Source organism: Lynx canadensis, chromosome C2, assembly GCF_007474595.2.
Source record: "Lynx canadensis isolate LIC74 chromosome C2, mLynCan4.pri.v2, whole genome shotgun sequence".
Classification (NCBI taxonomy): Eukaryota; Metazoa; Chordata; class Mammalia; order Carnivora; family Felidae; genus Lynx; species Lynx canadensis.
The window spans coordinates 141,324,622-141,340,231 of record NC_044311.2 but is presented as its reverse complement, the minus strand read 5'-3'; the positions used below and the strand labels follow the sequence as shown (position 1 = coordinate 141,340,231).

General features: G+C 43.2%; 1 protein-coding gene across 1 annotated transcript in view; it reads left to right on the top strand.

Annotated features, from left to right (window-relative positions):
* The window catches only part of ADAMTS5 (ADAM metallopeptidase with thrombospondin type 1 motif 5), a 51,270-nt gene that overhangs the window by 28,335 nt on the left and 7,325 nt on the right, over positions 1-15,610 (top strand). Inside the window, exons 4-7 of the mRNA XM_030329676.2 lie at positions 7,278-7,561; positions 8,810-8,993; positions 9,361-9,536; positions 11,902-12,077. Of these exons, the coding sequence (XP_030185536.1) occupies positions 7,278-7,561; positions 8,810-8,993; positions 9,361-9,536; positions 11,902-12,077 (820 nt within the window). The remainder of the gene's footprint in view (positions 1-7,277; positions 7,562-8,809; positions 8,994-9,360; positions 9,537-11,901; positions 12,078-15,610) is intronic.

Sequence of the window (15,610 nt, the reverse complement as noted above, 5' to 3'; positions counted from 1 at the left end):
TTAAATACATTGATTAAATTACCAAAATTCTTGGAACAGCAAATTCTCATAATCTGCTTCCTAAATTTATTCATTTCTTGAAGCTTAGACTCTCTTACTTTTGAATATATTGGTCAGGCAGTCTTGTGTTATGACTAACACACACACACACACACACACACACACAAGCACACACACACTGATTTTTATCAGGAGCCTGTAATGAATAAAGTCATTTCAGAATATGGAGAGCCAAAGAAAGTAGGGTACAATTGCAAAGCTCAATCACGCTCATTTCAAAACAGCACACACAGATACCGAAATAGTGATACCCTCTATGTACTGTGATTTAAGTGGGAATTCAAATAATTTAATAACTTTTACACTGCCACCAAAAAATCAAGTTAAGTCAGTTTATGTGAAAGTGCAGTGACAGTAAGCCCAGGGGCGCCTGGGTGGCTCCGGCTTGGTCTGTTGGGGTTCCAACTTCGGCTTAGGGCATGATCTCGTGGTCTGTGAGTTCGAGCCCCGCGTCGGGCTCTGTGCTGACATCTCGGAGCCTGGAGCCTGCTTCAGATTCTGCGTCCCTCTCTCTCTCTGCCCCTCCCCTGCTCATGCTCTGTCTTTCTCTCTCTGTCAAAAATAAATAAACATAAAAAAAAAAAGAACTAGTAAGCCTGATTTTGAGATGGTTGAGGCTCTGACATTTCAGCTTCAGAGCTTGGGAGAAAACCAGGGAGAGAATCAAAATCCTAGAGGAAAGACAAACAAACAAACACATCTTTCTTAAAAGACTAGACTGATACCAAGAAACCATATTGTAAAATCCTTTTACTTTGCTTATAGGAAATGACTCAGACTTCCATGCAAAGCCCTTTCATTCATAGTTAATAGAAATGGTTCACTATTTTTCTGCACTATTTGTCTAGGCTGCTAACAGTTTAAAGCAATAAAATGGTCATCATGGCAGGGATCAGGGGGAGCTTCTGGCAGGTAAACTGAGAGCAAGGAGGGATATCATTTGACAATGAAGGAGAAACCAGAAAAGCTGTGAAATGTAGCCCTAAAAGCTCAGAGGTCTGGTACCTTTTGCCTAAAGGTCAAAAATGGTATCATATCACCATAATCCCCGAAGGTACCTCTATGTTTCCATGTGATACAATGATCGATGCTCAGAAAAAAATGATTTGCTCTGTAGGAAGATTAAATTGATTAAATTGTGACACTAATATAAAGGCAGCAAAGCCAAGGAGATACTCTCACAAAATTTATACAATTTTTAGATGGTGTCTAAAGAGTTCCTTGTCTGGAAAGTCTATTCATGGATAAAGAGCTCAACCGTCTCCTTCCCACCGGTGCTAGAGAAATGAGGTCTTAAAGCTTAGTGAAATTCCCATGATTTGATTTGTTTTTAAAATTATTAGCCATAAGTAGCTGGACATTTGTAGCACTCTCCCACTGCCAAATTTAAATTCATTAATACTGAGTGTTTCCTGATTTCATTCCAACAAGAAGTATGTAACAATTAGGTTACGGTTGAAAAGTCAACACGCACAGGCTAAAATAACTGGACTGCCGATTTGTGATTCAGAAAAGGAGAAGCCACGTCTCAGGGGCACTCCCCCACCAGCCTCGCCAAGATACTTGTAGACATTCTGCAGCGTTTATACAACTTAGCTCTATGCAAGCTGGCGAGGACTGTGATCCCCAAAAATCAAGGTAAGCACCGGTAGAGAAATTGTGCGGTGAAAGCAGGTTGCTGAATTTCTTTTCTCAAAGGCTAATAACTGTGAAGCCAAAAAGATAGCTGTGTCCACTCTATCCCGAAGTCCACGGTGCGAGGTGATGAGGAAGGCCACCCCCCAAACAGGTGCAGCTCAAGAGGACCCTTGACACAGGCTGCTAAGGAAAATCTAGAGACAACTTTGAAATATTAACGTGGGACATACTTGAAGAGCTAAGTTTATAGCCATCTACTAAACACAGAACTTTGGAGATAAAATGGTATTAGAGAACCAGTTCTCTGAATCCAGTGTAGACTATGACGCTAATAACAAGATCTTAACATTCAGTTTTTAAGGCAATACTCATAAAACTCCAGGCCCATCATGACAGTATCTTGATTTTCACAGCAAATGTATTCTTTAAAAAGAGTCTACAAATAAGGACATACTTAAAGGACTGGTATTTTTAAACAGCTATGCTTCACCCTATAACAAGGAGACTTTTTCATCTAATTTCCTTGGCGTAACATTTGCTAAACAGGCACTTCAAGCTTGTGACGGTGTCACCAACAGATCCCTGGAATTGCCTTTGGTTAGCGACAATGGTCTGTGCGTTGTCAATGGCCTCAAGGTGTCTCTGTCACCTGGCCCGTAATACATCACTTCCTCTTCTGCTAGCCATTCAAATAAACACCTATAAACATTGGGGTCCAAGTGCCCCTGTGCATCAGCACTCCTGTATCCCTTGGGTAAATTCCTAGCAGTGCTATTGCTGGGTCATAGGGTAGATCTATTTTTAATTTTTTGAGGAACCTCCACACTGTTTTCCGGAGCGGCTGCACCAGTTTGCATTCCCACCAACAGTGTTGATGGGGGATGGGAGGGAGGGGAGGGTGGGTGATGGGCCTTGAGGAGGGCACCTGTTGGGATGAGCACTGAGTGTTGTATGGAAACCAATTTGGCAATAAATTTCATAATTAAAAAAATATATGAAAGGCCAAAATAACTTCAAGATCATTTTATAGGTTTATGAAAATAAACATACATTTTAAATATATAAAAAAAAATAAACACCTAAAAGAACTATGAGTTGCCAGGGAGATATGCTTGCAAGTGAAAGGGGACAAGTTTCATTGGGAATATTCATTGATTTCTGATATACCATGGGTATTCGGACCGATGCTTAATTTCATGCCTGTGCTATTGGAAAGGAAGAGAAAACAGAAAAATTACCATCGTGCTAGAAACAGAGAAGAAAATATGAAAAGAATAGAGAACAACCAAATTTGATCTGATGATTTTCATTAATCATTGAAATGAAAGACAAACAGTGCTAGAAATCAGATAGAAAAAGGCCAGAGATTTTTCTAGTCCATTTCGTGGAGGCCTGGCCTACCTGGCATCCCCCTTAACGTTCTCTGTGGCCATGGAGAGACTGCCACCGTCTTTCCTTTAATAGCTCATCATGAATCTCTGCCTTTTACTTTTTTTAATTTTTCACCTTTAAAGCATTTAATTGAACAGGGCTGGTAAAAACGAATATGCAATATGGACACATTTCTGTTGCCTTTCTTCTAGAAACTATCCATTCTTCTATGGAGAAAATGTGAACACAAAGGGGGAAAAAAAGGAAGCAGGGAGGAAAAGAAAAAAACAATTCGGCAATTTGTGGAAGAGAGCCCAGCAGGGCCCAGATAGGATTTCAGACTAGGGTAAATTGAAAAATACGGGAAATAGATGGGAAGAAGTGGTGGAGAATGAAAGTCCAACACATTAAGAAAAGTCAGCTGTAGATGGCTGCTTTTAGAGGTCAATGCAAATGATGCTGAAAGATTGACAGATATCCGTCCTCTTTCGCTCTTCCTCCAAATTATACACATTTTTAGAAAAATGGACAATGTATATCCAACCCACTGTGATTTAGGTTTTAAATATTGTATACCGTGTGACTCAGAATCAGGCTCTAGACTGACTTCTTTTTTATTGTTGTTCAAGCATTCCATTTGGTAGAGGTGTCCGTACCTATTTTGTATTGCAAAAGGACATAATTAAGCATATAGATGAAGCTGATAGACCGTATGTTTCAGGATACACAGAAACTGATGCAGCAACAAATCCTGATGAGAACACCGGAATAATAAATTAATGGCAATTCTGAAACAAATCATTTTATTTTAAGCAAGAAGTCATCCCCAGGTGACCTCTAAGGGAAAACCATAGAACTGAGATACCATATTTTTTTAAAAAAATTTTTTATGGTTTATTTATTTTTGAGACAGAGACAGAGTGTGAGTGGGGGAGGGGCAGAGAGAGAGCGAGACACAGACTCTGAAGCAGGCTCCCAGGCTCCGAGCGGTCAGCACAGAGCCCAACATGGGGCTCGAACTCACGAACCGCGAGATCATGACTGAGCTGAAGTCGGACGCTTACCCGACTGAGCCACCCAGGCGCCCCTGAGACACCATATTTTTAATAACAAAGCAAATGTGTTACTCATTTTTAAAATTTACCCTTTGGGCGTGAAACCAATGTAACATCATGTGTCAACTTTACTCCACACAAAACAAAACAAAACTTAACACTTGGGTATTAAGCTTTTTAAAGAGACCCCACATCCCAAAGTCTCCTTGTTAGAAGTTGATTTCAAATTGAATTCTATGTTTCTTTTTGCTCACCATCTCCTAGCCAGGTGGAAAGACGTCAGTGACTGCAAGCCCACAAAGAGGTGGTCAATTATTTTGGCTCAAGACAAACGAAGTTCACCCAGGCCACATGTATCCACACACGTTAAAGGCTCCCCTGCCTAATCCTTAGTTAGGCAGTCTTACAGTTCTGTGCTTTTCAGTAAAATAAAAAAATTTCTTGAAACAGCACTTTTGAAGAATCGGAAAGTATTCTTGCTGTCTCAGACGTTTGTTGACAGTTCGTGTAACATCAGCCACCTGTCAAGCATTCCCTGGTTTATACAATGTTCTCTTCTCATGTAGCAATGAAGATAACGCTTTTCATAGAATTCTCGGTGCCTGGTCTTACTGTCTTCCAAACAAAGCTTGGTGAGGTTTGACTATCATTCTTTCCTATTGACTTGATGTTGATGTTTTTCTTTTAACTCGATGTTTTTCTCCCAGAGTTCTCTTTGGCTGGATGCTTATTTTTAATGCTTTTTCTGGCTCGCCTTCAGAAGCTTTACCTCTTCAAACGTTCTGGCTCGGAAACTAAATAGGAACTCTGTTCTTTATTCATTTTCATATAATGCTTCCATCAGATTGACGAATTCTAAGGTATTCACTTTGAAGAAACTTGACCGTGGTTGTGAAAACATTTGCAGTATACTTAAAATGTGCTGAACTGTTCCTTTTCGCAGTGGAAAGTAGGCTTGAAGTGTGATTTTCTTTTGTTAAGTGAGAAGAATGACTTGAATGTGTCTAAAACTGTTAAATAATGTTGAGCATAGAGTCACCTGTCATTGTTTTGTAAATTTCCGGTCACCCTTTATATTTCTGTTAGTTGATTTTATGCTTACAGTGTCCTAGTGAGAAGAGAAGCATTCCACAGAGCTTGAAAATTAGGGAAAGCTTAACTGAGCTTGGTCAAGAATACTCAGCCACTTCGTGTTTTGCCAGAATTAGAATTTAGACCAGGTGTTTCTACCATTAGGCAGGGTATCCACCATTTAAAAGATTCCTCCACACGCCTGCCCGGTCAGCAATAAAAGCTAGAAATCTATCCACATGCTAAGCAGAGGTGAGAAGGAATATGATGAGGAAGCCAGGCTCTGAGCATAAACCCCTCATAGCTACATGACCTTGGGTCAGTGGCCTGTGTTTTCATTTCTCAGTTTTCTTATCTGTAAAATAAAGAAAATATTAGAATCTGCCTCAAAGAGTTCTTGTGAGGATTAAGTAAGCGAGTACATTTAAAGATGTGGGGGGGGGGGTGCTTGGGTGGCTCAGTCGGTTAAGCATCTGACTTCGGCTCAGGTCATGATCTCGTGGTCCGTGGGTTCAAGCCCCGCGTCGGGCTCTGTGCCGACAGCCCAGAGCCCGGAGCCTGCTTCGGATTCTGTGTCTCCCTCTTCTCTCTGCTCCTCCCCCGCTCGTGCTCTGTCTCTCTCTCTCTCTCTCTCTCAAAAATAAATGAACCTTTAAAAAGTTAAGAAAGAAGTGAGAATAGTGTAAATATTTGTTACGTTTAGTACTATTAATAATCAGCAAGCAAATCCTAAAATCAAGTAAACAAAAACGTGCAGAAACCGATGGGTAATGGACTTGCTCCTGTAGGCCCAGAGACAATTCATGGTGCTAACTCACTGAGCAGGGATACTTATGGGAAGCTTTTGAGGGGAGGGGAGGCGTGTATCAGCTCACGAGTTCACCTTGCCTGCATGTATGCCCACTTCTACTGATTCCCCAGCGTCACTCCTTGATGCTTCTCACAGTACTATGTAAGGAGAGTACCAACTTATTTGTGTGACACGCTTCAAGCACCCAACAGCTACTGGGTGCATCCAAGACTAGACCCAGATGGGAGACAAAGAAGAAGAATTAAAAGAAGGCCTTTGTCCCAAAGTTTCAAAGATTAGGTCTTGTCTTTGCCCACTGCTCCTTTATTCTGCGGCTCTTGAGTGCTCTGTAGTTAAAATTCACATAAGTCTAGAAGAAACGCCTCATTTCTTTTATTTTCTTCACTTTTGGGGGAGACGTGAAGGCGTAGATCTGGGTCGTTTTCGTGTTTTCCCCGTATCTAGTACGTTTGCTGGGACATCGTAGGTGCTGACCAAATGCTTGTTGATGTAGTGAATGAATGAGGTCTCCCCTTGTAATTATTTATGGAATTAATGGAGAGGGACGTGGATGGGCACATGAGGAAGACCTAGGCTGACAGTGGAGAAGGGTATAAACAGAGCGCATGGGGGCGCCTGGGTGGCGCTGTCGGTTAAGCGTCCGACTTCAGCCAGGTCACGATCTCGCGCTCCGTGAGTTTGAGCCCCACGTCGGGCTCTGGGCTGACGGCTCAGAGCCTGGAGCCTGTTTCCGATTCTGTGTCTCCCTCTCTCTCTGCCCCTCCCCCGTTCATGCTCTGTCTCTCTCTGTCCCAAAAGTAAATAAACGTTGAAAAAAAAAAAATTTAAACAGAGCGCATGGACAAATTCTGTTTCTCAGAGTTGTAAATGCTCGTTTATTATTATTGTTTTTGCTGCTGCTGTTGTTGTTGTTGTGTCCATTGTCTTATTTCCTCCGGGTCCGTCCCGATTTCCTCTCACCCCTCAGCACAGCGGCTGTTCTTAACAGCTCATTATTACAAAATAATTTCACTTGATCATCCCACAGTCATCGTCACAGATGCCCCAGAGCACGTACGTAGCCCGTGAAAATCCAGGAGGTAGTTAGTTGGTGAATACAGAGAGGCCCCCGCGTCCCTCTCCTGTGGAGCCTCTGCCCCTGGGCATCAGCTTGCAGACGTGCGGCCGGCTTACGCTCCCACACCAGCTGGAGCGCTGCATTTTCAGACCCACGAGTTGCGTAGGTAGAAGCCTAAACACAGAGCAGCGGTCAATCTCGGTTTTTCTTTCAGGGAACTGTTTGCTAGATGTACCACGCCAGCAGATATCGGGCCCCGAGGAGCTCCCCGGACAGACGTATGATGCCACCCAGCAGTGCAACCTGACGTTCGGGCCTGAGTACTCGGTGTGCCCTGGCATGGATGTGTGCACTCGCCTGTGGTGTGCCGTGGTCCGCCAGGGCCAGATGGTGTGTCTGACCAAGAAGCTGCCAGCCGTGGAAGGGACGCCATGTGGGAAAGGGAGGATTTGCCTGCAGGGCAAGTGTGTGGACAAGACCAAGAAAAAATATTATTCAGTAAGTGATTTTGTCACGCAATGCCTGGGGACGCAGGATCTGAAGAACATTCCGGTGACATGTGTGGGTGCTATCACCAGAAGTCTTTATTTCCTAGTGAAGATATTTTTCCTTGAAAGGCTCAAGCGGAGCATTTGCTCAGTCTCCTCCGCTTTTCAGGGTCCCGAGGAGAGCGCGGACGTACACACGCACAGTGCTTGTCTTTCAAGACTGTCACACAACCACGCATTCTCAGATGCCCCGACAGCAGCCAGAGCTCTTCCCCCGTTCCTTCCGCAAAGGAGTTTATAGCGTTCTTCCCTGCGGCCCCTCTCATCTTCCTGCTGCAGTTGCCAGAGTCGTAGACCCCTAGGGCGTCAGAACAGAGCTAATCATTCCCTGTGGTGCAGTTACACGTAGCGTGAGTGCGTGGGGGTGTGGGTGCTCTTCGATATCCGTCATATTTCCTCTCGACAGAGAAGGACTCTAGTCTTATCAGGAACTAAGCCGAACTCACGTCAAATACGGTTATGCGTGTGACGGGATCTGCTTCAGATGGGATGCATGATGGCAACAAAGGGATGCAGAACTTAGGTGCTAAAGAGGGAGAAAAACATAAATACGGTCAGCCATGCCAGGCATCGTGCAAAGGCCTCAGCGGCGTATATCTTGTTCAAAATGCGGAATCATGGGGCGCCTGGGTGGCTCAGTCGGTTAAGCGTCCGACTTCGGCTCAGGTCATGATCTTGCGGTCCGTGAGTTCGAGCCCCGTGTCGGGCCCTGTGCTGACAGCTAAGAGCCTGGAGCCTGTTTCAGATTCTGTGTCTCCCTCTCTCTCTGCCCCTCCCCCGTTCATGCTCTGTCTCTCTCTGTCTCAAAAATAAGTAAACGTTAAAAAAATTAAAAAAAAAATGCAGAATCAGAGCTGACAAAAAGTTAACTGTAGGGCCGTGGTTATTGACGGAAATGGGCAGTATCAGAAGGCCCAGAGGAACCAGGAGTAATCCTTGCAGTGTGCTCAATACTGACAGGGAAACGTTCAGTCCTAGTGCCACTGGGCGGCAGGGAGCAGAAAAGAGGAATTGCTTAGAATTGGAATTGCACTGTCATTCCAGAACGCCCAATATCTGTGACCATGCCCAACTCAGTGAAAATTTACACCTGGGATGCGGTTTCCATTATGTCATTGAATGCAGATGATTTCCAAGTGTACGTCTTGAATGTTTTTCTCCTTTCTGAGTTAGAAATGTCTTCTATTTTCTCTTTCAGACATCAAGCCATGGCAACTGGGGATCCTGGGGGCCCTGGGGCCAGTGTTCTCGCTCGTGTGGGGGAGGAGTGCAGTTTGCCTATCGCCATTGTAATAACCCCGCACCCAGAAACAGTGGTCGCTACTGCACGGGGAAGAGGGCCATCTACCGTTCCTGCAGCGTCACGCCCTGCCCACCCAACGGTACGCTGCTCCCAAGTGTCAGCAACCCACCATGTGCGACTCGTAATATGTATTCTAGCAGTAATAAATAAAGGAGGCTAGAGAAATAGAGTATTAATCTTGTACTTCACGGTTCCACCAGTGTGCGAATTAATAACAGATGCATGAGTGATTTTTAAATGGTTATTAAAAGCGACTCGGTATTCAGACAGTAGGAAGAAAATAATGGTTGTTTTCAACTCCATGTACAGATAAAACCCTTCCACCCTTGTGTGTCAAGAGGCTCGCAAAGAAAGAAGTTTGCGCCTTCTCCTGAAAATTATTTAAAAGCACAAGATTATGTCTTAGGTTCAGAGTAAAGTAATCACATGACCTGTTTGTTTTTTAGGGAAATCTTTCCGTCACGAACAGTGTGAGGCCAAAAATGGATATCAGTCTGATGCGAAAGGAGTCAAGACATTTGTGGAATGGGTCCCCAAATACGCAGGTGTCCTGCTGGGGGATGTGTGCAAACTGACCTGCAGAGCTAAGGGGACTGGTTACTACGTGGTGTTTTCTCCAAAGGTAACTGCCCACCGCCTGTCCAGAAGCAGTCGAGCCTTGCTGGAGATTATTTGGTAGAATAAAACCTAGAGCTACCAAATATAAACAGTCATTATTCCTGGGGTGGCTAGATTTTGGAGGGTTTTCTTTTCATCTCTAGAAGGTCTATGTTCTCAAACCTTACACAAAGAACAAGAAATTATTCTGTACAAACAAAACAAGTCAATATTTCAAAAGCTACTTTTGAAAAGCGTAGCTCTCCATCAGGGAAGGTGTGGTTTGACTTTAGCTTCAAAATAAGCATGAAAACAACTAGAATTAGAAACAACTAGAAACAATTAGAAACAGTTAGAAAACAACTAGAAATAGAAAGCAAGAAAGCTTTCTATTTTTCCATTGTTTAATTAAGAATTCCTTTGGCGGGGCACCTCAGGTGGCTCAGTCGGTTAAGCGTCCGACTTCGGCTCAGGTCATGGTCTCGCGGCTTGTGAGTTGGAGCCCCGTGTCGGGCTCTGTGCTGACAGCTCGGAGCCTGGAGGCTGCTTCAGATTCTATGTCTCCCTCTCTGCCCCTCTCCCGGTTCATATTCTGTCTCTCTCAAAAATAAGTAAACATTGTAAAAAATTTAAAAAAAAGAAAGAATTCCTTTGGTGATTCATGAAGGTCGGTTTCAAGATCATCATCTCTGACCCAGACTGTTAAATGTCTTACACCCATAATATGAATTCATATCCCTATAGTTAGACGCGTTATATATATGTGCATGAAATGATCCCTCATTTTTCACAGGAAAGCATTTGGTAAGTTACTAACAGTTTTATTTCTCACAGTGAATGGTATGCAGCAATTTAAAATACTGTTTATCTAATTTGTAAACAGGTGCTGCATTTAAAACTGCCTCTGAAATTGGCCTTCAGATATGTGTGACATATTACTGAAAACAGAAGTTAACATCCACCTTAAGTCATTTTGAAAATACTTTCTCTTTTCATTGTAAACTAATACATTTTCGGGGTGCCTGGGTGGCTCAGTCGGTTGAGCGTCCGACTTCGGCTCAGGTCATGATCTCACAGTTCGTGGGTCCGAGCCCCGCGTCGGGCTCTGTGCTGACAGCTCGGAGCCTGGAGCCTGCTTCAAACAAATTCTGTCTCCCTCTCTCTCTGCTCTTCCCCCGCTCACGGTCTGTCTCTCTCTCTCCTTCAAAAAATAAATAAAAAAGAATTTAAAAAATTTTAAGAAAAAAAATAATAATACAATTTCATTTAAAAACTGTGACAAATAAGATCACCTGGAAATGCCACCATCTGGAGACCTGTGGGTCTGCTGAAGTATACCCCACTACACTTTGCACACATATACACACTCACATACTCACACACATATATGAAAATAGTAGTAGATACCCAAATGCAAAATACAAGTTTATTTATACATGTGACTACATATGCTATTTATATACGCTCACATGCACAAACCACAGAGTGCATATTATACTATATTATAGCTAGTTTTTAAAATATATACTATTTTTGGGTGTGATTCCTTCACTCCAGATGTATTCAGTATCTTCTAGTAAGTACTTTGCTCTGACTTTCCCAGACTCCTTTTCTGCACTAATATGTTTGTGTCTATTTCAATATCTGACGGTTCAACACACGATAGGGCATGCTTTTCAACCACAAGGAGGTTTGGATGTCAAGTGTAGACTTTCAAATGCATCACTAGAGTAACAGTTATGCCACCAAGAAGGATCTCTGCCATCTTTTTTTTTTTTTTAAACTTTGTAAAATGTTTATTATTGAGAAACAGAGAGAGACAGAGCATGAGTATGGGAGGGGCAGACCAGAATCCGAAGCAGGCTCCAGGCTCTGAGCTGTCAGCACAGAGCCCAGGGCAGGGCTTGAACCCACAGACCGCCAGATCGTGACCTGAGCTGCAGTCAGATGCCCAACCGACCGAGCCACCCAGGCGCCCCAGATCTCTGCCATCTTGAGCTTGCTCATTTTCCGCACAAGGGACACGTCCCACATGCGAAGTGAAACGATCGTTTCTAGCAATGTAAAAAGGCGAGACGATACCATGGGAACATGCTCGGGATACAGAAAGGGAGAGGACGACCTTGGGTCTCCTGGCACATTTGGAATTAGGCTCAAGAGAGAAAGTGCATAACCGAGATTTATCTCAGGTCTTCCTTCTGCCAATATGTCGAGGATGTCTCGGGTAGATACTCCTGGGAACCATGCTTTTTCGGTTGTTTGTTCATTTTTCGATGTAGTGTCCTGATAAAACTCAAAACTCAACGAATTAGGACTTGCTCTCTTACCGTGCAAACCAAATCACCTGCCCACAAGTATCTTCCGCCGCTAACGTGAGCCTCGTTATTCAGGTGACGGATGGGACCGAATGCAGGCCGTATAGTAACTCCGTGTGCGTCCGGGGGAAGTGTGTCCGGACTGGCTGTGACGGCATCATCGGCTCCAGGCTGCAGTATGACAAGTGCGCAGTGTGCGGGGGAGACAACTCCAGTTGCACCAAGGTGGTCGGGACCTTCAATAAAAAAAGGTGAGGGGGTAGAACCCTTGCCCTTACGTGCATGGGACAAAGCTTTAGCCTTGAGAAACTGAAAGGGTGACTCATGCTACGTCACGAGCCATCCGTGGAGGGGTCCAGCATGGCTCCAGTAACATAGGGTCCACTTGAGAACCGGGAGGGAGATGAGAAAGCTCTGGTTGCAGAGCCGGAGCTCCTGGTGCCTCTGGTGGCAAATAAACCGCAATGGCTCTGATCAGGGTCAAGGTCTTGCAGAGTGGGAACACCCAGAAGGAAAAGTCGGTGGGGTCCCTGCTAGCCATCTCGCTATTTCTGAAGCATCTCCTTATTTCGGAAGCATAATTTAGGGAAGGATGGCCAGTTTGCATCATAACGATTTCATTTTACAAAGGATTTTTCATTAGGCTGTATTTTTCTTGAGAAGACCTGTAAGTTAACTGCGATGATGGAGACAGCAATCCCATTTTATAGTGACTTCTGCAGGTTTAAATCTTCTCTATAAAGAAATATATGCAGTAATGTCTGCTTCCTGTCATGGTCCTTGATTATGCTTTTGTTTTAAGTATGTAAATGTATAAAGTATCCAGTTTTGGGGGGCGTCTGAGTGGTTCAGTCCATTCAACGCCCAACTCTTGGTTCCGGCTCAGGTCCTGATCTCATGGTTGGTGGGTTCGAGTCCCGCATCGGGCTGCACGCTGATGGTGCAGAGCCTGCTCGGGATTCTCTCTCTCTCCCCTTCTCTCTCTGTCTCAGCGCCTTCCCTGCTCACTGTCTCTCTTTCAAAATAAATAAATAAACTTAAAAAAATGATAAAAATAAAGTACCCAATTTTTGGCATGAAATATTATGTTATCAGCTAGGAGGACGGAGTAGGCTAAAAAGTCTGCCGGAATGCAGGATTGTCTTTCCCCTTTGTCAAACCACTCTTTCGCTGAGTAGTGTCGGCCCGGTACACATGCATTCTTGATGTGTGTGCTGTATTGTCTTTACCGGCAGGTAATACGCAAACCCGATGAACAATAAGGATTTATTAAAATAGTCACATGCCATGTTATTATGAACCACTGGAAATTATCTTTGATATAATAAAAAAAATTGTATGTCTGCAGAATCTATTCTGAGTTAAAAGATGCATTACTAATCTTGTTTGCTAGCGATTCATCGGACTGTATTGAGCCATCTCTGTAAAATTCCCTGCATGTCAATTACATACTGCATTTGTGTATATTGCAAATATATACAAGACACCTTAGAAATGATGAAGTATACCTTTTTGTTTTACAGATGAGGAAACTGGGACTCTGAAAGTGTAGGGCTTGTCTAATTTTGCAGGGTTGTTAAATGCTAAAGCAAAGGCTATGCCTTAGGTCATAAGATGAGAAGGCTATCTTGTTTAAAAAAAAAAAAGGAAGGGGAAGGGAAGAAGTTCAAGAATCAAATAAGAAATAAAATACCTTATGTACTATATGCTATGCATTTTTCCTACATAAGCTTAGAAGCCACTTTTTAAAGTACTAAATTTAGCATTTTGTCTCTGTATTGACAACCAATATCTGCATGTTCATTGTCACATGAAAAGATGAAGAAATTCACAGTAGCGACGAGTGGTGGGTGACACAACAGCTTGTCAGTTGATTTAACCAAGATTATATTGTGTGATAGGACTGTTGAACTATTCCAGATAAATTACCTTGGTCAAATGTGACATATGAGAAAGGACATTGATCTTGGAGCTGAAATCTTGACAGTCAAGCTCTGACTCAGTGACGAACATCATGTGATCTTTGAAGAGTCGCTTTTATATTTTTTTTACTATCAGAATTCTTTTTTTTTTAATGTTTACTTATTTTGGGGAAAGAGAGAGACAGAGACAGAGCATGAGTGGGGAAGGGGCAAAGAGAGAGGGAGACACAGAATCTGAAGCAGGGGCCAAGCTCTGAGCTGTCAGCACAGAGCCCGACACGGGGCTCGAACTCACGATCTGTGAGATCATGACCTGAGCCGAAGTCAGATGCTTAACCGCCTGAGCCACCCAGGAACCCCTACAATCAGAATTCGTGAGAGTAGAATGGAATTAATAGTAATTATCTTGCAAGTTAATATTGCTGTGTGCATCAGAGGAGATGATGCATATTAAAATATTTCAGCAAGCTCACACCTCTTGACAAATACGACCCTAATCTTAATTCACTCCTCCCTCAATGTTCCTCACCTCAGTAAATGGCAGCTCCGTCCTCCTCTTGCTCAGTATCAGGAGAGTAAGAGAATCATATTTTATTGAGGCGCTAAGAAATCAAGGCACTAAGCCTCCTACCTCCCGCTGCCTTGGGAAGGTCAGTCTCAAGACCTCCTGCAATGGCTGATAATCCCAACTGATTCTCACGAATATGAGGAACGCTAAGGAATAAGGATTTAAAACAAAACAAAACAAAAAAGCTCTCCTACCTGATTCCCTTACCCTTCATTCTTTATTTTCTTGACATCCTGTTCGGCGTCACTTAAACTCTGTATATAATCAGAACGTATTTTCCTGTAACGGTTATAAAGTATGACTGGCAGAGGTAAGGGTGTCGCACATGGGGATGTTGGGAAAGGAGCATAAAGTAAGAGTAAGGGGCCATGGCTTTGGAGCCCAGCACTGCCACCGGCTCTGGAGTGCACCTGTTCAAATACTTTAATATACCTCCACTTTATATGCTTCCTATGTAAGACGAGATATCCTCCCCAACACCCCTCCAGGTTATGTTTCAGGCCACGGTAGGTTTGCCTATGATCTCTTGATCCTAGATATTTCAAAAAAAGTAAGTCCCGTAACAAATTCTAAGGCAAAATGTATTACAAAAATAAAAATAACGAGTCCAGTTGGATGGGTAAGCAGTATCATCAGCCTTGCATCTTCTTTCTCCCAACACAATAGAAAGTGGCAGTCGCTGTCCATCAGATTCCCAACACACAAAAGGATTTCCCTGGGGAGGAGCCCCTCTCTGGATTCAGAGGACATGCCTGGGCAGGGCAAATACCTTAGGGATTTTCAGGGTACAAATTAGTTGCCCCATAACCTCTCAACCTGAGTAAGAATTTAGCAGCAGATCATTAAATTTCACACACACCACACTACACGGGCAATTTGTTTCTATTCAAATAACTAAGAAAGTAAAACATATGGGGACCTTATTATCAAATTACTTATGGAGGCAGAGATTTTCACAAAGATGACTCCTGACGCGTAGTCTCTTGGTGCTCAATTAGCATTTCTGTCCTGGCCTTTTTCAAAAGCTGTGGATATTAGAGATATTGATGCCTTTGCCCATATTTTGGAGCATATGATGGGTCGTTCGAGACCTACCTGATTTGTCACCCATCACATAGCCTCACTTTATCTGTCGTAAGTTTCATGGACACAGCATTTGAGGAAATTTGCTATGGCATCAAAGATTCACTTTTTTTTTGTTTTGATGATACTAGTCAGCGATGGTTACCCACTTACAGAATTTTACATTCCAATGGTGTTCCGCTCAAATAATCCAGAGTTCTAGTAGAAATAG